The following is a 22730-nucleotide window of genomic DNA, read 5'->3' as shown; positions in this document are numbered from 1 at the left end:
GGCGGGTTCGGAGTAGCCGGGGCGGAGCTTCCCAAGGCTTTGAATCAAAGCTTGGGGCGAGACCCCGGCTGCCGCAGTTTCGGTTCTACTTTGCAGGCGTTTCTGTTGCCGCGGTCGCCCGAGGGTAAGGCGCTTTGAGAAATTCCTTTACTTTTCCTCTGGGAGGTAAGGGCCTAGGCCCCTCCTGTGCCTCCTCCTCCTAGCCCAACGCGCAGGTACCGAGCTCTACTAACGGCCTCTCAGGGTGTCTGATGGGACTTAAAATCCTCCTTCGATGAAATTCGAGCCTCTCAATCCACGCCCAGCTTCAGAGTAGGGTGTAAAGCACCTGGGGCTATGGGAAGGCCACAGTCGCGGCTCCCCACCTGCCCCAACGGGGCATTCGCTCCCCAACGACTCTGCGGGAAGGGGACCGGTAGCCCCTGGAGCCACCCTTCCCTACAGGCCCTCGTCCCCAAAGACGTACTCCAAAAATCTCTCGTCCTCTTGCAGCTGAGAAGAGCCCGGGATCTCAGACCTAAGCCAGGTGAGGCTCCCTTTATTTTAGCCCAGAAGGTCAGAGTTCAGCTCACCATGCCCAGTCATTTGACTCCACTCTTTAGGGGACAATCTAGATTTTTAGCCTCGATTCTTCCTCGTAAAGGACTGACCCAGACGTTGCTCCTCCCCCAGACATTCTTTCCCATCCCAACTCAGAAAGCAACGTAGAAGAGGTTTATGCTCCCTTCCACGACCTTTTTAGGGGTTTTTTAAGCCACATCTGTGGCCAGTCTAGCTTCCTTTTTCTTTCTTGTTCCAAAGAATCCCTACCTTCCTATTACACCGGTACCTGCCCAGGTTCAGGAATGGAAGCTTTCCTTCCACACCCAGGCTGGGGGACCTCAGGCATTTCTGCCCCGGGGTGCTTGAGAGACATCTTCAGAATCCTCTTGTCTCAGAGGATGAAGGGACTCTCCTGGCTGCTGCCCCCAAGCCAGCCCTATCTAACTTCCTTCCTTGGTAATCAGTGACAGCTCAGCAACTTTTCCAGAACAAAATAAGTGCTCCGCTTTCACTTATGAAAGTCCCTTAAAGTGAAATAACCTCTGCTTTGCTTTTCCCTGTCAGGAATTGAGCAGTCCTACAATAAAGAGAGGAGTTGAAATGCAGAGATTCCTCATCTGAGAGCCACGTGTAACTGCTCGAATTTCCATACCTTCACTTCCTTAGGCTTGAGCTTGCTGAAATTGTGTGGGGCCCCTTGCCAATCTTGAAAACCTAAAACCAGAGCGACACCCAGCATCCACGCTAACTGAATTTTGTTCTTTTTTTCATCAGTGAAAAATACCCCTCAACAATGGGTGAGACGTTCTCCCAGCTGGCCTCTCAGGAGGATGAGAACAAATCGATCCTGCCCCCCGACCCAGCCTTTGGCAGCAAAGCTGCCAGCTACTCCAGCACCGGCAACAGCAAGCCTTTCTGTTCCTGTGTGCCTTGTGAAAGGGCTGCTGGTGCTGGCTTTGTAACTTGTCCCACCTGCCAGGGCAGTGGGGAGATTCCTCGAGGTGAGTAGTGCAGGCTCTGAAAGTAGCCTGGGATCCAGGAAAGGCTCTTAACAGCCAGCTGGCCAGCACCAGGCCCCTCTGAGTCTCCCTAGTGTTAGGTCTGGCTAACACTAGGTCCGGCTCCTAGTCCCCCAGTTTCAGGCTGGCCCAGGGAGATTCTAACCCTCCCTGGGCTCTCTGCAAAGACCTCCTTCCTGCCCTGGTTGTACCACCCAACCCCAGGGGATTTCCAGCCTCTCTGCTTCCTTAGCAGCCCTGCCATAGGATTCAGGAAGTTACCATGACCTCTCCAAAGAAACTGGGCTTTTCTGACTTATGGTGACTTGCAGAAGTCAGAAGTCTTCACCCATGTTAATGAAAATCTCACCTCCATTCGAGAGATGGCAAAATTGAGCTGCCAACAGCCAGTGTGCCCAGTCCTGCCCTGGGTCAGAGATAGCGTGCTTCTGAGACTGCTCTGTGGGATGGAGGGGTGCTTCTCACAGACTGGTACAGGAAACTTGTCATGAACACTTCATGGCCCTCCTCACCCTCTTTCTCTCTACAGAGCTAGAGAAGCAGCTGGTGGCCCTTATCCCCTATGGGGACCAGAGGCTGAAGCCCAGGCACACGTAAGCCCCTCTTCCTACCCCAATTCTGCAGGCATTGCCTGTGGGGGCAATTCCTCTTTGTCACCCCAGTGTGCCCTCCTCTACTAAATTTTCTCCGTTGGTTCTCCTCCAAAAGCCTGAGCCTCACTGGGCTCAGACATATTAGCACCCTGTTTCCACAGATTTTCCTAGTTAAAGAATCTCAGGGCACAGCAGACCACCTGAGGTCAGTTGGTATCCAAAGCATCACTGCTTCCAAGAAGCATGGCTCCCTTTTGAAGACAGAGAGGACCTCTTGACTCTGCAAGTCCTTCCAGGATGGAGGGAGTTGCCATTGGTTTGGTTGCCATTGGTTTGGTTGCCATTGGTTTGGGGAAGTGATTTTTCCTAAGAACTTCCTTTGTTATGGAATTCAGACCTGCTTGTTCTCCTCCCCGTAGAGATGGAAAGCCATCTACTCCCTGACCTGGGCCCCTTCAGAACATCAGAGGCAGCTCTGAGTTTCACTGTGGGGGCCTGTGACTCTGTTTGTCATCTGGGTCATTTGACATGAATCCCTGCAGCCCCTCCTCCCAGGGTCCTCAGCTTCCATCTGGGGCCTCCACCCAGCCCTCCCCCACCACTGCATCAGAGTCCAAATCTGGCAGTGCCCCTTGGAAGGTGCCACCAAGGTGCAGTCTCTTTAATGTGTATTACAATTTTGAATTAGATGGACAGATGATGTCTGGTTCTGAATATGAGTATTAAAAGTCAGAACTCTCAAAATTCATGTGGACTTCTTCCAGTGATAATAGCTGGCATTGGTTTAGCCTTTGACTACACACCAGGACCGGGGATTGGTGACTTTTCCTGCATTAGCCCATAACAGATTATACGAGGTAGGTAGGTACAATGAATTATCTCCATTTTATAGACAAGGAAACTGAGGCTTAGGGCAGTTAAATGGGTTGTTCAGAGTTACTGGGCCAGTGGGTACAGAGAGCTGGGGATGGACACCAAGCTGCTGGCTTCTCAGTCCTGTGCTTCTCCCCACTCTGGGCCACCCCTGACTCTAGGCTGGTCCTCCACACCTGAGGAGCTAAAAGTGTCCAGTTGTGAGGGGAACTCAGAGGAGAGCCTTGTGTACAGAGAAGAGTATCTGAACACCTCTGGCCAGGTTGCTTCTGTGTCCAGACTTCTCCACTTCCCTACTCGGATCCTGCTTTCCCACAGGAAACTCTTCGTGTTCCTGGCAGTGTCCATCTGCCTGGTGACCTCCTCCCTCATCGTCTTTTTCCTGTTTCCCCGGACAATCGCCGTGCAGCCTGTGGGCCTCAACTCCTCCACAGTGGCCATTGATGAGGCCAATGTCTACCTCAACATAACGGTGGGTGGGTGCCTGTGCCCCTGGGCTCTGACCCCACCTTCCAGGCACCACTCCTCTGAAGCCCTTGTCCCGTGTTCTGACCCTGGGCATGGGTAGCCAGGGATCTTACGGCACTCAGAGGATGTCAGAAGCCCCTAACAGATTGTGTAGGATTGGAACTGTGAAAGGTTAGAATTGAGGCTAGAGCAGTATTAGGGAGTGGTATGCCTGAGACTTTCCGGGTGGGCAGGATAACAGAAAGAGCCTTGCAGGGTGAGACTGGCTTTTGAGCCACCTTAATGTCCCAGTATTCTTGCCTGGAGAATTCCATGGACAGAGGAGCCTGGCAGGCTACAGTCCATGGGGTCACAAAGAGTTGGACAAGACTGAGCAACTAACATTTTCACTTTTACGGTCTTAGTTAACAGTGACCCTGTGTCATTACGAGCCCCTACAAGGGGCTCCTGGCACTGGTGCCCCATCAGCTGAAGCTCTCACTGGGGGTGGGGCTCAATCAGGCTGGGGTTTTTTTTAACTGTTTGACTTCTTGCCAAGGATGATTACTCTCACCCCTCCCTTTCCCTGTCTTCCTCCCCAGAGTATCTTGAATATCTCCAATAACAATTACTGCCCTATCACTGTAACCCAGCTGACCATCGAGGTTCTACACCTGTCCCTGGTGGTGGGGCAGGTCTCCCACAGCCTCCTTCTCCACGTCGGCTCTTTGGCCAGTGAACAGGTGACTCCCTCTCAAGTGTGTGGACACGGGTGGTGGGAGGAAGGGGGCAGCTGCAGTTGGGGCTAACCCTATGACCATTTGGTTGACAGATATTTTATTCAGTGGCCAACAGGATATGGGATGAAAACACCTAGTGAGTAGCCGTTGATCTCTTCCCCCTCACCTCCTTCCTGGCTGGAAACCCGGTTTGAACCCCCACCAGATTTCTTGATTGCTTAGCAACCCTGCAGCCAGCATTCAGCCTGCACGCTCATGGCCAAGACTGCCGTGTGCAAGTGTCCAGGGCCCCCAGCCTCTGCCTGTTTGGAGCGGGATTGGAATGAAAACCAGGCTAGAATTGGGTTAATCCCTACAATATATGGGACTTCCCTTGTGGCTCAGTTGGTAAAGAATCTGCCTGCAGTGCAGGAGACCTGGGTTCAATCCCTGGGTTGGGAAGATCCCCTGAAGAAGGGAAAGGCTACTCACTCCAGTATTCTGGCCTGGAGAATTCCATGGACTGAATAAGTAGCCAGTATTGTCGCAGAGTTGGACATGACTGAGCGACTTTCAGTTTCACTTTTACAATATATGACTTTGGGCTCTTCAGCCTGACTTGCTGTTTTCTGCTAAGGGAATGGCTAGCACATGCCTGGGCCAAGCCAGTGGGGGTTGGGAGAGTGATGTGCTCACCTTAAGCAGAGGGAGTGGGAAGGGGTGGCAGTGGCCTGGGTCCTTGCCCTCCCCGTGGAAAGGAGGCCAGGGGCCTGGGACTGCAGGTCTCCTCTGAACTGACAGGCTGCTCAGTGTGAAACGTGGTCCCGTGTTCTTCCTCTCTGTCTTTCTCAGCAAAATCTGTACCTGGCTGGAAATCAAAGTCCACCACGTGCTTTTGCACATCCAGTAAGTAGGATTTGAAGCCCTGGTATCCCCTCTCCCACTTCTTTTTTTTTTTTAATAGTTATTTATTTTGGCTTTGCTGGGTCTTAGGTTAAGCATGCAGGATCTTTAGATGTGGCATGTGGACTCTAGTTCCCTGACCAGGGATTGAACCTGGGTCCCCTGCATGGGAAGCTCAGAACCATAGCCACTGGGCCACCAGGGAAGTCGCCCCTCTCCCACCTCTGACTCCAGGTCCCACTAGGGGGAAGGAAGTCATCCAAGCTGACTCTGTGAATCTCTGTTGGCTCTTGATAGTGGCAGGTCCAGCCCTTCCTCTAGGGTCCACCTTGCTTCTGAGCTGTTGATGTGATACCCATGGAGCTGCCTGGGACCCAGGTGGGGCAGCTGTCCCAGGAGCCATGACAGAGCAGGAAGCCAGCCCTCCCCAGAGAACAGAGCAGGGCCAGGGCTTTCCTCTTCCTCCCAAACACAGCCCCAAAGCCTGCTTTTCCTCTCCAGGGGCACCCTGACCTATTCCTACCTGAGCCGTTCCGAGCAGCTGGTCTTCCAGAGCTATGAATATGTGGACTGCCGGGGAAACAAGTCTGTGCCCCACTTGCTGATCTCTCACCCACCATGACCTGTCTGCTGTCCTCAAGCTCCAGTCGCCTGCCGGCCTGGTCTGTACCTCCCACAACTCCATGGTACCCAGTAGGACCATAGTGACTTTACCAAAGGAAAAACCCTGCTTTATCATACCCTCCCCACCCCATGCACCCCCAGCAGAGGAAGCTTCCTGTGGAAGTTAACTTCATATACACTCACACACCCCTATACACTGTCTTTCTCTCACACATACACCCATACACACAGTGTCTTTCTCTCTCTGTCACACACAGACCCTCTCTGATTTCCACAGGATCAGAAGCCTGATTCTTCTAGAGGCCAGCACCAGAGGCCTCTGGTTGTGTCTTGAGGAAAGTCTGACCCAACATTTCCTCAAAGCTGCCTCAGAGATGTGGAACAGCACCCACCTTCCTATGCTGAGCACCTTGGTTTCCTGGTTCCTCCAGGGAAGGCCTTCTTCCTGCCTGAATGCAGAGAAAACTTTCATTTTATCTGGTTTGACTCCATGGATCCTTTTCCAGTTCTCCACCCAGTGATGGGAATGACTTAGGGATCAGCCTGTGCTGTCCCCAGGGCCTTTTTCTTTGGTCACGTGACAGATGGTTGGTGATGGCCTGCTTCTCTCCTGGTAACTTGTTGCCCACCCTTTGGCCAAGGCCCTTTGGTTCTGCCTCCTTCCTGGTTATAGATGGTCTGGGTCCCCAGTAACACAGAGCTGTTCTGCAGCTAAAGCTTCTCCATAAAACACTTTTATTGCTATTATTCTCTGCACAGCGGGAACAAAAGGAGGAGAGGAGCGGGGGGAGGCACCTGGCACCCCCTGGGCCTGCACAGGGAAAAACAGAGACAAAGCCAGAGTTATTTTAAAAGGTATTTATTGAAGGAGGTCACAACCCTGAGCCCGTGTGAGTGGACACAGGCAGGTCAGATGGTGCCACAGTTGCCTTTACTGTGGTTTCTATCACTCAGGCAGAGAGATGAGCTTGGATGGTGGGGAAAGCTGAACTTGAAGTAGAAGGATGGAGAAAGGGAAGTGGGGACAGAACCTGATGACTAGCTGACCAGGGGACAAGAGGAAGGAAGGAGTTCATGCTGTCTGCACGCTTTCACACCTGAGTAACTGGGGTCAAAGTGGTGCTGGCAACAGCAGGAAAGTCCATGAAATCCAGGCTGGAGCTTGTGCTGTGTGGAGTTTAGAAAATGTAAAGGATTTATATTGTATTCACTAAACTGTACTTAACAGTGTTTAAAAAAGAAAAATAAAGGTCTCCTGTAATTGGGAAGGGAGCTGCTGGTGGATACTCCCCGTCTCATAGCCTATTTCTTAATGTCCAAGTGGGCATCAAGGTCTCTTCCCCGGTCCCTGAGCCCCTCGGGAACATGCCCTGCTTCTCTAGCTTCTCTCCCTTTCTCTCGTTATGTGTCTCTGAAGTCCCATCCAACTTTAATATTCTTGTTCTGTGTCCCCACCCTCCCCATACCTCCCCCAAGTGCTCCTCTCAAGAAACACTGCACTGAGAGGTTCCTTTGTGCATGCTAAGTCACTTCAGTCATGTCTGACTCTGGGACACTATGGACTATAGCCTGCCAGGCTCCTTTGTCCATGGGATTCTCCAGGCAAAAATAGTGGAATGTGTTAATTTCCCACCCAAAGGCCATGCTACAGTGAAAGGACCCAGGCACGGTTCCCTCTTACCAGTCAAGAATGGAAGAGGGGGTGAGGCTGGGAGACCCCACCTGTCAGTTTCAGGAAGTGGGGAGGGGGATACCTGGGGGCTTTAGAGCCTCTTAACTGTCTCTGCTACATGGAAAGGCTGAGACCCAGAGAGGAAGAAGCCTATGGATTTGGCGGGGGCCAGTCCCCCTCTTCCTAAGGTCAGGTGTCCTGTGCCTGAGGCTACAGTCCCCCTTTCCTCTGAGTTCTTTATCTCCATCCCTGTGCCCACAGTGGACCAGACTGATGCTGGACGTGGAGGAGGGGGGCCCTGTCTGGCACTTCTTCCTATCGCTGCCCCCTGTCTGCGCTGGTGTGATACAACCCCTCCTCCCCCAGCTGTATCTTAGTAAGCATCTGCCAGGGGGCCGGGCTGATGGCTCCAATGAGAGGCATGAACTTGAGCTCCCAACAGACCTATCATTGCTAAATAAGGGCCAGTAGTGGAGCTGTAGACTTGAGGGGCACAAAGCCAAGTTCTCCCATAGGTTTTGCCAGGAGAAGCAGGGACTTACCTTCCACTTTCTTCCCACACTCCCTCCATCCTCTTCCTGCCCCTCCTCCTCATCCCAGTCTCACAGAGCCCGGCCAGTCTCTTGATTCTTTCCAGGAAGAAATCACATTTTATTCCTGGCTCACTCCTCTGCCAGAGTGGATCAGGAGGGATTGGCTTTTGAAGTGGAGGTGTTGCTGGGTGGTAAGAAGATTGGGTCGCTTATCTGATTTTTTGCTGATGGCCAGTGGGATCTTGGGGTCTATTTCTGAATCACCACTGCTGGATGTAATTCGTTGACTGAGAAGAAGGAGAGACAGGAGGCAAAACAGGTCAGCAGTTCCCAGGCCCACTGCTTTTGCTTACTGTATTAAGTAAGCCCTTGGAAGCCAAAGGAATCAAAGTGAAATGTAGTGAGCGGCCCAGTCCTCATCTTAAAGGACTAGGATCGGGTTCTCCTGTCCTTGGCACCTGTGTCAGGAAAAAAAACCTTTCCAAAGCTCATCCTGTTTTATGTAATTCCCAAAACTCTCAAGAGTCTTCCTGGGTTTGATGGTCTACAATTAGCCGGACACTAAGCTAAGTGCTTCAAATGCCTTCCCTTTTAATCCAGTCCTCATGACACCTCTACTGTGGAACTGGTATCATTCTCCTTTAATGGATGGGCAGCTGAGGCTCAGAGTGTGAGTCATGCTACCAGAGAGTAGTGATCCTGACTGAGACCATACCTCTTACTTCAGGTCTTACCTCCCTCCTGCCTAGCTGGCTCTACCCTAATCAGCCCCTAGATTTTGCTTCTTTGTACCTGTCCAGCCTTCCCAACTAGACTGTCAGCTCCTTCATTTACACTTAGTGCTAAGCAATGGGGCCTACTGAGACATTCTTACGAGGCAAGGAATGAAGGAATGGGCCATCCAGAAATGACTGAACAGCTTCGATCCCCTCTCCCAACTCCTGCCGAGGAAGCCTTTCTAGATTCCCCCCACACTAAGCAAGCACACTCAGACACTCAGCCAGAAGTTATCTGGCTTTCACACTCTGAATCTGTCTCACCGTGAATCGTGAGTACTTGGTTTGCATATCTGGGCTAGATTTCTTGCAACCTGATGAGGAAACAAAGCACAATTACTCATCTGGCAGTTTCTGAGAATGGAACATGACACAGCTGGATTCTTTACCAGGCAGGCCATGGCCCCTATCTAAGGCATGGCACAGATCCAGCCCACACTGAAAATTTTCTACCGGGAAGCCAGCCTATGCTTCCCTGTTCCAGACCCCACAGGGCTCAGGATATTGTTGCTAAACCTACAACTCATCTCCCGCTCTCTGTTGGCTCCCACCCCCATCTATCCCCCTCACCCTAGAGGAGGGACTGACAAATTCTGAGCCACCCTCTGTGGAAGTTGGCAGGTTTCTCTGCTGCCTTAGCTTGGCACAAAGCCACTCAGAGAGAGTGACTCCCAAGTAAAGGAGATTCCCCCAAATATGGAATCTGGGCCCTAACCAGGGACTCCTTCCTCACTACCTCCTGCTGCCAGGCATCTTACTTACCAGGACCATGAGGGTTGGTCACCTCTCCTTGGAATGTGTCCTTGTGGGGACCTGGCCTCTGGGAATCCTGGAGGATGTACTGGGAGGTGCACTGAGTAAGATGTTCTTGGACATTTTGCTGCTTTGGCTGAGGCGGCTGTGGTGGCTGCTGGGGCACCTGCGGCGGCTGTGGCACAGGTGGCAACTGCGATTGCACCAGGGGTGGCTGCGACTCCTGCCAGGGCTCCTGAGGTGGCTGGGTTTTCTTCTCACATTGCTGTTCCTCTTCTTGGAGTTTCTTCAGTTCCTGGCAAGAAGCCCCCCACAAGTGGAATCCTCCTCCCACCCCATCCAGTCACCCCCTTGCCAGAGACACTGCAGGAAGCAAGACAAGGGAATCCTGAGGCGGAGGTGACTGCAGGGTCTCTGTTCCCTGGAGTTGAAGGCTGAGTCTGGAGCCTGAGCCATCTCACCTCACCCACCCACACCCTAAACTGTTTCTATAGCAACAGTGCCCCCTGGCACAGCCCCTGCCCAGTAAACACAGCCTCTAACCGCCTACCTCCTAGCTTGAGAGCTGTGTGCACTGAAAGCTGTTTGCAGTGCCAGAGAGTAAAGAATAATCTCTTACAAATGCTTCGAAACAGCACTGTCCAGTAGAAATATAATGGGTACCATATTCGGAGACAAACGCTTTCACTTTCATATATAATTTAAAATTTTCTATTAGCCACATAACAAAGGAAGAAGAAATAAGTGAAACTAAGTATAACAATGTATTTTATTCAACCCAATACATCCAAAACATAAAATCAACATGATAATATTGATAGTTTATAGTGTTTGTTTTTGTACTAAGTCTTTAAAACACAGAGGGCATTTTATACTCAACAGCACATCTGAATTTAGACATTACATTTTTCACAAAATGTTTGGTTGCAGAGCTTCCCTGGTGGCTCAGTGGTAAAGAATCCACCTGCCAATTCAGGTGACACCAGTTCGATCCCTGACCTGGGAAGATCCCACATGCCGAGGAGCACCTAAGGCCGTACAGCACAACTATTGAGCCTGTGCTCTAGAGCCCATGTGCCACAGCTACTGAAGTCTGTGCTCTACAACAAGAGAAGCCACTGCAATGGGAAGCCTGTGCACCGAAACTGGAGAGTAGTCCCTGCTCTCCGAAACTAGAGAGAAGCCAGAGCAGCAAGGAAGACCCAGCACAACCATAAATAAATAAATTAATAATAACAAAAATGTTAGATCAAGGGATTTCTCTAGTAGTCCAGTGGTTAAGAATCCACCTGCCACTGTGGGGGCATGGGTTCGACCCCTGGTCCAGAAAAATTCCACATGCCATGGGGCAACTAGGACCGTGCACAACTTCTGAACCTGCACTCTAGAGCCCACCAGCCAGGCTGAAGCCCATGCACTTAGAGCCTGTGCTCTGCACAAGAGAAGCCACCGCAATGGGAAGCACTCACACTAGAGAAAGCCTGCATGCAGCGACAAAGACCCATCAGAGCCAAAAACAAAGTAAAACAAATTCATTTTAGAAAGGCAAGGTTGACAAAATAAACTTGATTGATATTTCGAGTTCATATAATTGACAATCAAAAAAGTAGATTTACACACCCCAGTTGTTCCAAACATACTTAAAATTTTGCCCCAGTATGTAAAGTGGATATTTGTTTTTAAATTTATATTTAAATAAATGTATGTAAAATTTAAAATTCAGTCCCTCAGCCTCCTAGCCACATCTCAAGGGCTATAGCACACAGGCTGGTAGCCACCCTATCAGACAGTGCAGCTTTAAAACCTCCTGTGCCTGACCCCTCAGTCCCACATGAGGCCTCAGCCTAGTATAACCGCAAAGCTGAGTCACCCCAATGCACACACACACACATCCACGACAGCAAAGGAACTTGCTTTCCTCCAGCTCCCAGCAAAACAACATTCAGCAGATAATAGCTTCCTGGGGATCTGTCTTCCCTCCCCATCTCTTCCCTATTCCTGGAAGGACCCCGGTGAACCTGGCCTCTCTCATGCACCTGCTCTTGCTGCTGCTGGGCCATCAGCCACCTCTTCCGGTCCAAAGCCATCTGCCGCCGCCGGGCCTCCCAGTGGTAAGCACTGCCCATGACAGTGAGAGGGACAGAAGGGAGGGGGGCCAGGAGGCAGACAGGTGGGGGCAGGCAGAGCCCAGGAGGCTGCCCCTGCCCCCACCACTTCTGTCTCCTCTCACCTCAACCCCGTGACCTATAACCAGAACCACCTCACAATGTGATCACCACCAGGGCAACCGGGCAGGGCCCCCTCCCCTGCCGTGGGAAGGCAGGAGGTGTTCTTCCCAAGCCTCCCAGGGAACATCTGTAAAACACCTTTCTCTCCGGGGCCCTGAGCACGTAGAAGACACCTTTGCACCTTAGCTTTGAGTTTCAGTGGACCCCAGGGACAATTCACAAGTGGTCTGACTTTTCCCTCTGGTTTCTTTCTCCTACCCACCCCAGGATTTCAGCATCTTCATCTGGCCCTCTGCTGACCTCTCCCTCTCCTCCTCCCTTAGTCCTCCATCTCCTCCCCCTGTGCTGAGTCCAGAAAATGCAAGGACTTCCCTGGTGGTCCAATGGTTAAGGATCCACCTGCCAATGCAGGGGACATGGGTTTGATCCCTTGTCCAAGAAGATTCCACATGCCATGGGGCAACTAAGCCTGTGCGCCACAGCTACTGAAACCCGTGAGCCTAGAGCCTGTGCTCCATAACAAGAGAAGCCACCACAATAAGAAGCCCGCGTACCACAGCTAAAGAGTAGCCTCAGCTCTCAACAACTAGAGAAAGCCCAAGCGCAGCAACAAAGACCCAGCACAGCCACACACACAAAAAATTTTAAGTAATTAAAAGAAAATCCAACTAACTTTCACTGGGGTCTGAGCTCTGTGAATACAAGATGGCTTATTAGAAATTACCCTAGTCCTGGGGATTTAATATGCTGGGCTCAAGTCAACCCTCTATCTTTTCCTCTGTACTTGAGCCCAGTCTTACCTCTCTGAGACTCCATTTCCTCACCTGGATAACCAGAAAGGTAGTACTTGTTACCATCCTCACAGGGTTCACACAGGATCAAATGGATTAATAGATGAGAAATATATGAAATGAAGTATAAAACTGCTGAGCTACAGGTTAGGATTATTTATTATCCTACCTAATTTGCATCCTGTTGAGGAGGAAAAATTCATCCTCTGGGCTTCTAGTTTCTTTGGCTGGTCTAATACTCAAATGGACACAAGACAGATTGCATGCATGGACGCTCAGGCCCTCAGTTGTGTCCAACTCTTTGCAGTTCCATGGACTGCAGCCTGCCCAGACTCCTTTGTCCATGGAATTTCCCAGGTAAGAATACTGGAGTGGGTTGCCATTTCCTCCTCCAGGGGGTCTTCCCAATCCAGGGATCGAACCCATGTCTCCAGCATCTCCTCCATTGGCAGGCAGATTCTTTACCAGTAAGCCCCGTTGGAAACCCCTAAGACAGATGAACAGGAGCAAAACAAGTGTAATTACATATATTCAGGGATCCCATAAGAATATAAGGGCCTGGGACTTCCCCTTGTAGTCCAGTGGTGAAGAATCTACCTTCCAATGCAGGCAATTCAGGTTTCATTCCTGGTAGGGGGAACTGAGATTTCACATGCCCCAGGGCAACTAAGCCCAGGTACATCAACTAGAGAGAAGCCCGAGCTTAGCAGGTAAGAGCTGATTCAGCCAAAAATAAAATAAATATTTCTTAAAAAGAATATGAGACCCAAGGACAGTTGAGGCTTATATGCCATTCTGAGCTAAGGAATGGGATAAGAGCTTAGGGCTTCAAAACTGAGGAAGGGGTACTTCTCTGGTGGTCCAGTGGTTAAGACACCGTGCTCCCAATGCAGGGGGGCCAGGTTCAATCCCTGGTCAGGGAACTAGATCCCGCATGCTGCAGCTTAGGCATTCGAATGCCACAACTTGAGTTCACGTGCCTGTGTGCCACAGCTAAGACCCGGTGCAACCAAATTAAAAAAAAAAAACAGAGGAGGGTAAATCACAGGACAAAAAGAGATCATGTGTTTGGTAATGAGATGTTTGCCCTGCAGTGCAGATGAGTCTCTCAGATAAAAATTCTCTCTGATAATAACTCTCTCTGAGACAAGCCCCCTGTCTAAATTCTTTTAGGCAATTGAGTGAGAGATAACAAAAAAAAAAGCTCTTCCTGGGTCTTCGGGGCCTCCATTGCCTTGAGCTCAAATCACCCCACGTATTAGTGACACACTCTGGGGAAATTCATTTGAAACTCCTTGTGTCTCCAGTAGGTGGAGAGGCTAGAACAGGGGGTCATTTCATCAGGTAGATTATTGGCCTTTCCCCACCGATATAAATTTTTCTAGAAACAGCAGAGGCTGATTGCAGCTGGAAACAAGGCAGGGACATGGGTGAAAAAGGGGCTTCGAACCCAGCCTCACCCTGTAACACTGCACTGGTGGAGGGAGGGTGCAGGATACAGCCTTGAACCAGAGAACAGGTTCGTAGAGAGTCTGTCAATTCAGGCAGCTGGTGTACTGAAGTCACTTAGGGTTCTGGAATCAGACTGACTTTGGTTGAATCCTGGCTGGTCACCTATTAGCTAGGAGAACTTAGGCAGGTCACTCAACATCTCTAATCCTCTCCTCTGAAGGTCATTGGAAGACACCATGGGATGTGCGGGAAGTGCCTGCCATCACAGGGGGGACCTGGCTATGGCTGGCTGATAGGGTTGCCCCAGTTCTGTTGAGGAGCCGGTGGGTCTGTGAACCTTGCTATATCTCTCTTTTCCTATTTAAAGTTTTGGTAATATTTATTTATTTGGCCTTGTTGGATCTTTTTTTATTTTATGTTTTTAATTTTGGCTGTGCCGGGTCTTTGTTGCTGCTCCGGCTTCTCATTGCAGTGGCTTCTCTTGTAGCCGAGCAAGGACTCCAGGGCACTTGGGCTTCAGTAGTTGCTGTGCGTGGGCTCAGTAGTTGCAGCTCCTGGGCTCTAGAGCACAGGCTCAGTAGTTGTGGCCCACGAGCTCAGTTGCTTCAAGGCATGTGGGATCTTCCTGGATCAGGAATCCAACCCATGTCTCCTGCATTCACAGGTGGATTCTTTACCTCTGAGTGACCAAAGAAGCCCTACATTGGGTCTTAGTTGCAGTACACCGGATCTTTGTTGGGGCACAAGGGCTCCAGAGCATGGAGGGCTCAGCAGTTATAGCATGTAGTTTCCCCGGGCTGCTCTGTCCACGGGGATCCTCCAGGCAAGAATACTGGAGTGGGTTGCCTTGCCCTGCTTCAGGGGATATTCCCATCCCAGGAATCAAACCCAGGTCTCCCACATCTCAGGTGGATTCTTAACCGTCTGAGCCACCAGGGAAGCCTGAATGCTGGAGAGGGTTGCCATTTCCTCCTCCACGGGATCTTCCCAACCCAGGGATCAAACCCAAGTCTCTTATGTCTCTTGCATTGCCAGGTGGGTTCTTCACCACTAGCACCACTTGGGAAGTCCTATGGGATCTTAGTTCCCCAATTAGGGTTTGAACTCACCCACATCCCCTGTATTGGAAGGAGAATTCTTAACCACTGGACCACCAGAAAAGTCCCTTTTTCTTCCTTTTTAAAAGAGGTGCTACTCCCTTCTCCTGCTAGCACCCAAAGGTGTTATATGCAACAATAGATAAGCTAAGGACCACCAGAAAAGTCCCTTTTTCTTCCTTTTTAAAAGAGGTGCTACTCCCTTCTCCTGCTAGCACCCAAGGGTGTTATATGCAACAATAGATAAGCTAAGTTTTCCAGACACAAAATGTGAAGCTGAGGCTTTTGTCACTGGACATGTATTTTCACAACACGTATATCTTCCTATAAACTATTTCTATGGACATTTAGGTGGAAAATAACTATTATAAGAGGAAGAGAAAGGCACTTGACTGTCTCAATAATTAAATGGGCAAAAGAGGTAGTGGGTTTCTGTTTGTATCCCTTTGTTTCTCAGTTTCCCTCTTCCTCTCTTCCTACCCTAGAAAGAGGGCTTCCCAGGTGGCTCAGTGGTATAGAATCCACCTGCTAATGCAGGAGATGCAGGCTCCATCCCTTGGTTGGGAAGATCCCCTGGAGGACAGCATGGCAACTCACTCCAGTATTCTTGCCTGGGAAATTCCATGGACAGAGGGGCCTAGTGGGCTACAGTCCATGGGGTCACAAAGGGTTGGACACACGTGTACCCTAGAAAGAATAGGGTTCAGATGCAGAGATACTCAGGGTGGGGGAGGTGGGTTGGGCTGAATTTGGGGAACTGTTTTCAACCCTCTGAGCCTGTCCTGCCAGAGGAAGGATTTGCAGGGTAAATCTGCCAAGACTGTGCCCCCTCCCTTCTCATCTCTCTTTCGGAGCCTCTCTCCTGCTTCTCCTGTATACCCTGCCTCTCCCAACCCCATCTCTGACCTCAGAGCTCCTTCCAGCTCTAGATTCTACTCCATGTCCCACTTCACCCCTTCCAATCTGGATTTTAACTCATATCAGCCCTTGGGGAGCTTTCTCGTGCTGCTACCTGATTGTAGTCCCTTGGACATTTGCATCTTTTAATAAAGCTTGTTAGTATACAAGACCCATAGTCTTTTGTTGTGGAGGGAACAAAGTATAGTTAGATGTGTGGACCAGGTGAATCTTGTGAAATAGCAGCTGCATTAGTTATTAGGTGTGGGAACGTGATCTAGCTGCTCTACTGCTCTGATCAGGGCTTCCTAGAATCAGGGTTTCCCTGATAGCTCAGTTGGTAAAGAATCTGGCTGCAATGCAGGAGACCCCAGTTCGATTCCTGGGTTGGGAAGATCCCCTGGAGAAGGGAAAGGCTACCCACTCCAGTCTTCTGGCCTGGAGAATTCCATGGACTGTGTAGTCCATGGGGGTCACAAAGAGTTGGACACAACTGAGTGACTTTCGCTTTCAGAACTCTGATCAGTTTCCTCTCCTGCAGGGTAGGGGTAATAATCTCTCTATCCTAGAGGGGTTGTGATGACTAAAGGAAATAATCCATGTGACACAATAAACAGAGGCTTTTTTTTTATTATAGTATTTCACGAATTTAAGATGTCATCATTCATGAGAGGTGCCCTTGTTTTCTCTAGACATGCTGCCATGTAAACACTGGCAGTGCTTTCTCCTGACATCAAATGTAAGGTGCATCCTGGTTTCTGAGATATAAATATGTGAAAAATAGGGCTTCTCTGGTGGCTCTGTGGTAAAGAATCCACATGCCAATGCAGGAGACATGGGTTCAATCCTTGATTCGGATAGATCCCACATGCCGTGGAGCAACTCAGCCCATGTGCCACAACTACTGAGCTTGCTCTCTGGAGCCCAGGAGCCGTGATTATTGAATCCCTCGCGCCTAGCGCCCATGCACCGCAACAACGAAAATCACCGCAATGAGAAGCTCACACACCACAGCTAGAGAGTAGCCCGGTTTTCTGCAACTAAAGAAAGCTTGAGCATCAGCGAATATCCAGCACAGCCAAAAATAATAAATGAAACTATTCTTTAAAAAAAACATGGATGTGCATCTTGGAATGGAGGAAATTAGGCATCATTATTGAGTGTGACACCTTCTGTTTAGGGCTGCTGAAAGACCAAAAAGAAAATGTGGGTATTTGGAGGCACTCACTGAGGCTCAATAATGCCAGGCAAGTTTTGAAAAGCCCAGCTCTTGATTGAGCCCAACAAGTTTTATGGATCCAGTCTAGTTGGACAGGACACTGGCTCTCTAGTACACAAACACTTATTGTGTACCAGGATCCCCAGTACATTCAGGGTGAGGGGTGAGGAGCAGACATTCTGCTGGCCCATGCACACCCCTGATCATGTTGCCGGGAAAAGCCATCTCCTTTTCCCACTGCAAAGACAGACAAATGGATCCAGTTCTGTTGCGAGTCGTAAAAGTGAAAGCTTTTTGTTCTGTGACTAGGAAAAAGGAGAAGGAGGGAGAGAGAACTGAAGGCAAGAGGATGGGGTCAGAGAGTAGGGAGAGAAGATCAGGAGAAAACATGATGGTATTTCCCTCCAGGTCTCTTCAACTAGTTGTGGAAGCTGACAAGTGATGAAAAGAACCTGAGGGAGCCATCCAAAAGGACAGGGTCAAAATTGAGGTGAAGGTAGGGCTGCTGCAGGGCCAGGAAAATCAGACACAGTGAGCCTGGACTTGAAGAGGTGTCCTCCCCAGCTGGCAGGGGTCAGGCAGACCTCTGATGCCCAAGAATGGAACACTCAGAAGCACTCCGAGTTGGCAGCCTTGGCGTGGGCAGACCTTATCTGATTGTCACAGGCTTCCATAGTAGCAAAGAGCAGTGGACGTGGTTGAGTGGCAGGCAGAGGAGGAATGGCAGAGCCCGGGCAGGTGCCCCTTGCTGACCACACAGGAAAGGTCATGCCCACCTGTGTGATCCCAGGACCCACACAGTGGCACGCACAGAGTAGGTGTGATACCAAAGACTCAGTTCAATCAAGAATCTAAAAAACAGGATATCACAAAAAAATTTTTTTTAAAAAGAGAAGTGCAGAAATAGACACATACAGACTTTTTTTTTTTTTTGCTGCTCTGACTCTTCGTTGTGGTGCAGAGGCTTAATTGCCCCATAACATATGGGCTCTTAGTTCTCTGACCAGGAACTGAACCCCTGTCCCCTGCATTGGAAGGCAGAGTCTAAACCACTGGACTGCCAGGGAAGTATCACATATAGACTTTTTAATATGATAAAGGTGGCATCTGAGGGATTTCTGGGGCAGTCCACTGGTTAAGATTCTGAGCTTCCAATTCAGGGGGCATGGATTCAGTCCCTGATCAGGGAACTAAGATCCCTCATGCTATGGGGCATGGCCAAAAGAAAAAAAAAGATGGCATTTGAAACTGATGAGGAGATGGGCTATTTTATACATGATGGTGGGACAACTGAGTAGCCATCCAGAAAAAATAAAGTCAGATCTATATCTGAATTCAAGTAGTAGGACACATGTGAAGTAGGTTAGAGATGGAAATGCAAAAATATCAACAATTCAAAGGATAATGGGCAAAGGATATGAACACTCAGTTCACAGAAAATAATAATGAATCTCAAACAAATGAAAAATTGTACAACCTTGCTCACAGTAAGAGATAACATTGGATAGTATGCAAAAGTTTGATAACATGGTTGGGCAAGGCTGTGGGAAACAGGCGCTGGCTGAGAAGTCTGTCTGTGCTCTTCCAGTCTCTGTTCTCATTTATCATTTTCAGCTCCCTGGCATCAGTGATAACTGGGTCCATAGTGAGACTGGAGGATACTTGGACAACGGTTCGCCAGTCAGGTACACCCCTGATATTGCCTGAATTTTTATAGGCACTTTGTTCTGTACACATGGATGTGATCTGGCTGAGGGGCACTGACTCACATTAACCAAACTCACAAGAAGGTGGTGCATGAACCGAACATTTACAAAGGGAGATACTCCTTCACAATCACAGACCATGCATGTCTTCAACCCAAGGCACCCCATTCCCAAGATCAAAATACACAGGAAACTTAAGTAGTGAACACAAGATGGCCTGATAAACATGGAAGCAAGCAGAAATGTAGTGAAACACAGTATCATAATAATTACTACAAGCCGGGAGGTTCACTGATCTCTTTCTCTTTGTACAAATTGCATTATTTAATATTTATGCATTTATTTATTTAGGCAAAATATACTAAATGCCTAGTATATGCCAGACCTTATTCTAAAGATTGAGGATATAAATGTGGATAAAACAGACAAAGGTCTCTGTTCTGCAGCTTACATACTATTAGGCTAAAAGCAACATATAAATGTATAAAATGTCAGGTGATACATGCTATGGAGTAAAATAAAACCAGGTAAGGGAGATTAGGGGCCCTGGGTGAGTGAGGGAAGATTAAGCACAGGATTACACGTTAATATTCTCATTTTCTAGATAAAGAGGCTAAGCTACAGAGAAGTGACTTGCCTGAGGTATTTTCCCTAATGCTTGTTCTTACATGTTAACTATATGCCAGGCATGTCTCATAATTCCTAAGATTATGTCTAGGAATTTCTCATCTCATTATCTCCAATTTACAGATAATATATTGAAGACAGAGGGTTAAATGAGGAGGTCAAGTCACGACTAGGCCATGTGATTATTAACAGGTAAACAGGGATTAGAGGTCAGGTGTTCCAAGTCTCTGCTCTTAACTGCTGTACCAGACAGCTTGTTCTTATCTTTCTACAGAAGACCTGTGTGTCAGGCTCAGCAACACTTACTCTTATACTGGGCTGGACACACAAGCATGGCTCTTTCTTTGCCCTTTTCTAGGTCCCATACTCTTGGCTTCAGATGGATTTGTCCTCTTCCCCTGTGTGGTCTTAGGCAGAGCTGCTTAGCTTCTCTGTCTCAACCAATCCATCTGTAGGTAAACTTTGAAAGTCTGATATAAGGAAAACACTTAGTGCAAACCTTGGCCCAAACAATGTTTCTTATTGCGTTGTCTCTCTGAGATACAATTGCTCAGTTGTTCCAGTGTCACAGCTATGCCACCTTCATTGGAACCTCATTGGTTGGACACCAGGACCCACATTCTAGATGACTAAACCAAGGTCACTTCCTTAGCTCCCTTTGTATGCCCTCAAATTGGATTCAAGATTGCCAGGAGAAACATCAATAACTTAAGATAAACAGGTGACACTACTCTGATGGCAGAAAGTGAAGAGGAACTAAAGAGCCTCTTGATGAAGGTGAAAAGGGAGAGTGAAAAAACTGGCTTAAAACTCAGCATTCAAAAAACTAAGATCAGTAGCATCCGGTCCCATCACTTCATGGCAAATAGATGGAGAAACAATAGAAACAGTGACAGATTTTTGTTGGGCTCCAAAATCACTGCAGATGGTGACTGCAGCCGTAAAATTAAAAGACACTTGCTCCTTGGAAGAAACGCTATGACAAACCTAGACAGCGTATTAAAAAGCAGAGACATTACTTTGCCAACAAAGGTCCGTCTAACCAAAATTATGCGTTTTCCAGTAGTCGTGTATGGATGTGCAAGTTGGACCATGAAGATAGCTGAGCGCCAAAGAATTGCTGCTTTTGTCCTGTGGTGTTGGAGAAGACTCTTGGGAGTCCCTTGGACTGCAAAGAGATCAAACCAATCAGTACTAAAGGAAATCAATCCTGAATATTCATTGGATGGACTGATGCTGAAGCTGAAGCTCCAATACTTTGGCCACCTGATGTAAGGAGCCAACTCATTAGAAAAGACCCCGATGCTGGGAAAGATTGAAGGCAGAAGAAGGTGACGACAAAGGATGAGATGGTTGGATGGCATCACCAACTCAATGGACATGCATCTGGGCAAGCTCTGGGAGATGGTGAAGGCCAGGGAAGCCTGCCGTGCTGCAATCCATGGGGTCGCAAAGAGTTGGACACGACTGAGGGACTGAACAACAACAACCCCACAAGATAGGCTTTAAGGTTTCCACCTCTCAGCTGGGGAATTAGAGCTCTGGAGGTTAAGGGGTTTGCCCTATGGGCCTGCAGCCAGGGCAGGGCAGGGGTTCTGACAACAGGGCAGCAGTACTCGAAGAGCCACATCTCGGGTCTCAAGTTCTCTCGATAGCCCCTGGCAGGCGACAGTAGACAGACACTCCCAGACTCCCAGCCTCCGTCCGAGTGGGCTGTGGCTGGACAGAGCCAATCCGTGGGACCCTGTTGTTTTCACAGTGAAGACCAGATGACTTTTTTCGTACTCGGACCAGTCGGCCGGTCAGTTTCACAGACCCCTTCTTTGGTTCGCCCAACCCCAACGTCTCCAAATCCTGCCTTTCAGCAAGAGCCCCTGCCAAGGAAGAGCCCCGCCCCAGCCGAGCTTCCGCTCATGCGCGCAGAAACCATGCGGAGACGCTGGCTGTCGACCCGCAAGGCTACACCCACCCTCGCGGAAAGGGCGGGGCATGCAAATTAGAAATGGCGCCTCCGCTAGGGAATGACAAAGTTACAGTAGGTATATAAATTCTCTCCTACAATGTAGAGAATAAAAAATCGGCACGAGAGTCCAGTACAATACCATTCACAGTAGTGTACACGAAGCAAAGGAAGGGAGACCTGGAGTGAGCGGGGACCCGGGTCACACTGAGTGCACATGCAGGCCAGCAGGACGGTGACAGCAAGGGGGGGCTTTGTATGGCTTTTTGGCTAAAATCAAGTGTAGTATTTATTCTTATCAGTTTAATATCTGTATACGTTCTCTACCCGAGAACAATGTATTAAATGGGTTTTTGAAGCAGAGAGTTGGAATAGGGGCTTGCTCTGTCGACTCCACGCATTGGCCTGGTATTGCAGTACTTTGAGAAACGGTGCACTCTCTCTTGGGGGGAAAATCTCTTAAGTAGGTTTAAGCAGGGCGTTTTTCTGTATATATACTGTCAACATTATGTTTTTGTGTATTAACACTTTTTTTTATTTTAGGTTTTTACTCCACAAAGCTTTTGTAATTTTTTATTGTGTAAGTTGTAATGTAACATATGATCATATTGATGCTGGCATACTCTCTGTGGTGATTTTGGAACCCGAAAAAATAGTCAGCCACTGTTTCCCTATGTATTTGCCATGTTTTCTATGATATGAACTCTTCGGGAGAAAAAAAGTGGGAAGGTGCTGGCACACGAGAAATTAAACTTAGAAGAGAAGTGACAGTACAGTGAAACAAGGCTGAGATGTTTACTGGTTCCTATTGTGGAGCGCCAGCTGCAACACTCTCTTCTAGTTCAGTTCAGTTTAGTCGCTCAGTCGTGTCGACTCTTTGCGACCCCATGAACCGCAGAATGCCAAGTCTCCCTGTCCATCACCGACTCCCAGAGTTTACTCAAACTCATGTCCATCGAGTCAGTGATGCCATCCAACCATCTTATCCTCTGCCGTCCCCTTCTCCTCCTGACTTCAATTGTTCCCAGCATCAGGCTCTTTTTCAATGAGTCAGTTCTTCGCATCACATGGCCAAATATTGGAGTTTCAGCTTCAGCATCAGTCTTTCCAATGAATATTCAGGACCGATTTCCTTTAGGATGGACTGGTTTGATCTCCTTGCAGTCCAAAGGACTCTCAAGAGTCTTCTCCAACACCACAGTTCAAAAGCATCAATGCTTTGGTGCTCAACTTTATAGTCCAACTCTCGCATCCATACGTGACCACTGGAAAAAACCATAGCCTTGACTAGATGGACC

The 22730-nt window shown here is 49.0% G+C and overlaps 2 protein-coding genes and 1 non-coding gene across 6 annotated transcripts; 2 read left to right on the top strand and 1 right to left on the bottom strand.

The window, feature by feature from the left end:
• Positions 1 to 70: 70 nt before the first annotated feature.
• TMEM106A (transmembrane protein 106A) lies at positions 71 to 7007 on the top strand. 3 transcript variants are annotated; one of them, XM_081577428.1, is made up of 10 exons: positions 71 to 124; positions 493 to 526; positions 1318 to 1544; positions 2092 to 2155; positions 3347 to 3500; positions 4078 to 4218; positions 4308 to 4351; positions 5047 to 5100; positions 5599 to 5759; positions 5999 to 7007. In XM_081577428.1, exons 3-9 carry the CDS (start codon positions 1337 to 1339, stop codon positions 5717 to 5719), a joined length of 786 nt encoding a protein of 261 aa, XP_081433554.1. In that variant the 5' UTR covers positions 71 to 124; positions 493 to 526; positions 1318 to 1336; the 3' UTR covers positions 5720 to 5759; positions 5999 to 7007. The 3 variants fall into 3 exon arrangements, with proteins under 3 accessions (XP_081433554.1, XP_081433556.1, XP_081433555.1); XM_081577430.1 differs by lacking the exon at positions 493 to 526; XM_081577429.1 differs by lacking the exon at positions 493 to 526 and having other exon boundaries at positions 5599 to 7007.
• Positions 6565 to 11673, bottom strand: CCDC200 (coiled-coil domain containing 200). 2 transcript variants are annotated; one of them, XM_081577436.1, is made up of 5 exons: positions 11492 to 11673; positions 9465 to 9750; positions 8967 to 9016; positions 7936 to 8384; positions 6565 to 6888 (listed from the first exon to the last, which is right to left on the bottom strand). In XM_081577436.1, exons 1-4 carry the CDS (start codon positions 11579 to 11581, stop codon positions 8343 to 8345), a joined length of 468 nt encoding a protein of 155 aa, XP_081433562.1. In that variant the 5' UTR covers positions 11582 to 11673; the 3' UTR covers positions 6565 to 6888; positions 7936 to 8342. The 2 variants fall into 2 exon arrangements, with proteins under 2 accessions (XP_081433562.1, XP_081433563.1); XM_081577437.1 differs by having other exon boundaries at positions 7936 to 8213.
• Positions 11674 to 21684: 10011 nt separating this feature from the next.
• On the top strand, positions 21685 to 21874 carry LOC145544069 (U2 spliceosomal RNA). Its single transcript, XR_014081292.1, has one exon. It is a non-coding gene; the product is annotated as a U2 spliceosomal RNA (small nuclear RNA).
• The last annotated feature ends 856 nt before the right edge of the window (positions 21875 to 22730 follow it).

The sequence above is a fragment of the Giraffa tippelskirchi genome, chromosome 3 (genome assembly GCF_054371585.1).
Source record: "Giraffa tippelskirchi isolate mGirTip1 chromosome 3, T2T-mGirTip1v1.2.pri, whole genome shotgun sequence".
Lineage (NCBI taxonomy): Eukaryota > Metazoa > Chordata > Mammalia > Artiodactyla > Giraffidae > Giraffa > Giraffa tippelskirchi.
This window is presented reverse-complemented; position numbering and strand designations above follow the sequence as displayed.

Coding starts and splice junctions, on each gene's coding strand:
- TMEM106A (XM_081577430.1), top strand. CDS start 1,337: ATGGGTGAGACGTTCTCCCAGCTGGCCTCTCAGGAGGATGAGAACAAA. Junction 2,156..3,346: donor AGGCTGAAGCCCAGGCACAC/GTAAGCCCCTCT, acceptor GCTTTCCCACAG/GAAACTCTTCGTGTTCCTGG. Junction 4,352..5,046: donor ATATGGGATGAAAACACCTA/GTGAGTAGCCGT, acceptor TGTCTTTCTCAG/CAAAATCTGTACCTGGCTGG.
- CCDC200 (XM_081577436.1), bottom strand. CDS start 11,581: ATGGGCAGTGCTTACCACTGGGAGGCCCGGCGGCGGCAGATGGCTTTG. Junction 9,017..9,464: donor GACCAACCCTCATGGTCCTG/GTAAGTAAGATG, acceptor TTTCCTCATCAG/GTTGCAAGAAATCTAGCCCA. Junction 8,385..8,966: donor CCAAGTACTCACGATTCACG/GTGAGACAGATT, acceptor TTCCTGACACAG/GTGCCAAGGACAGGAGAACC.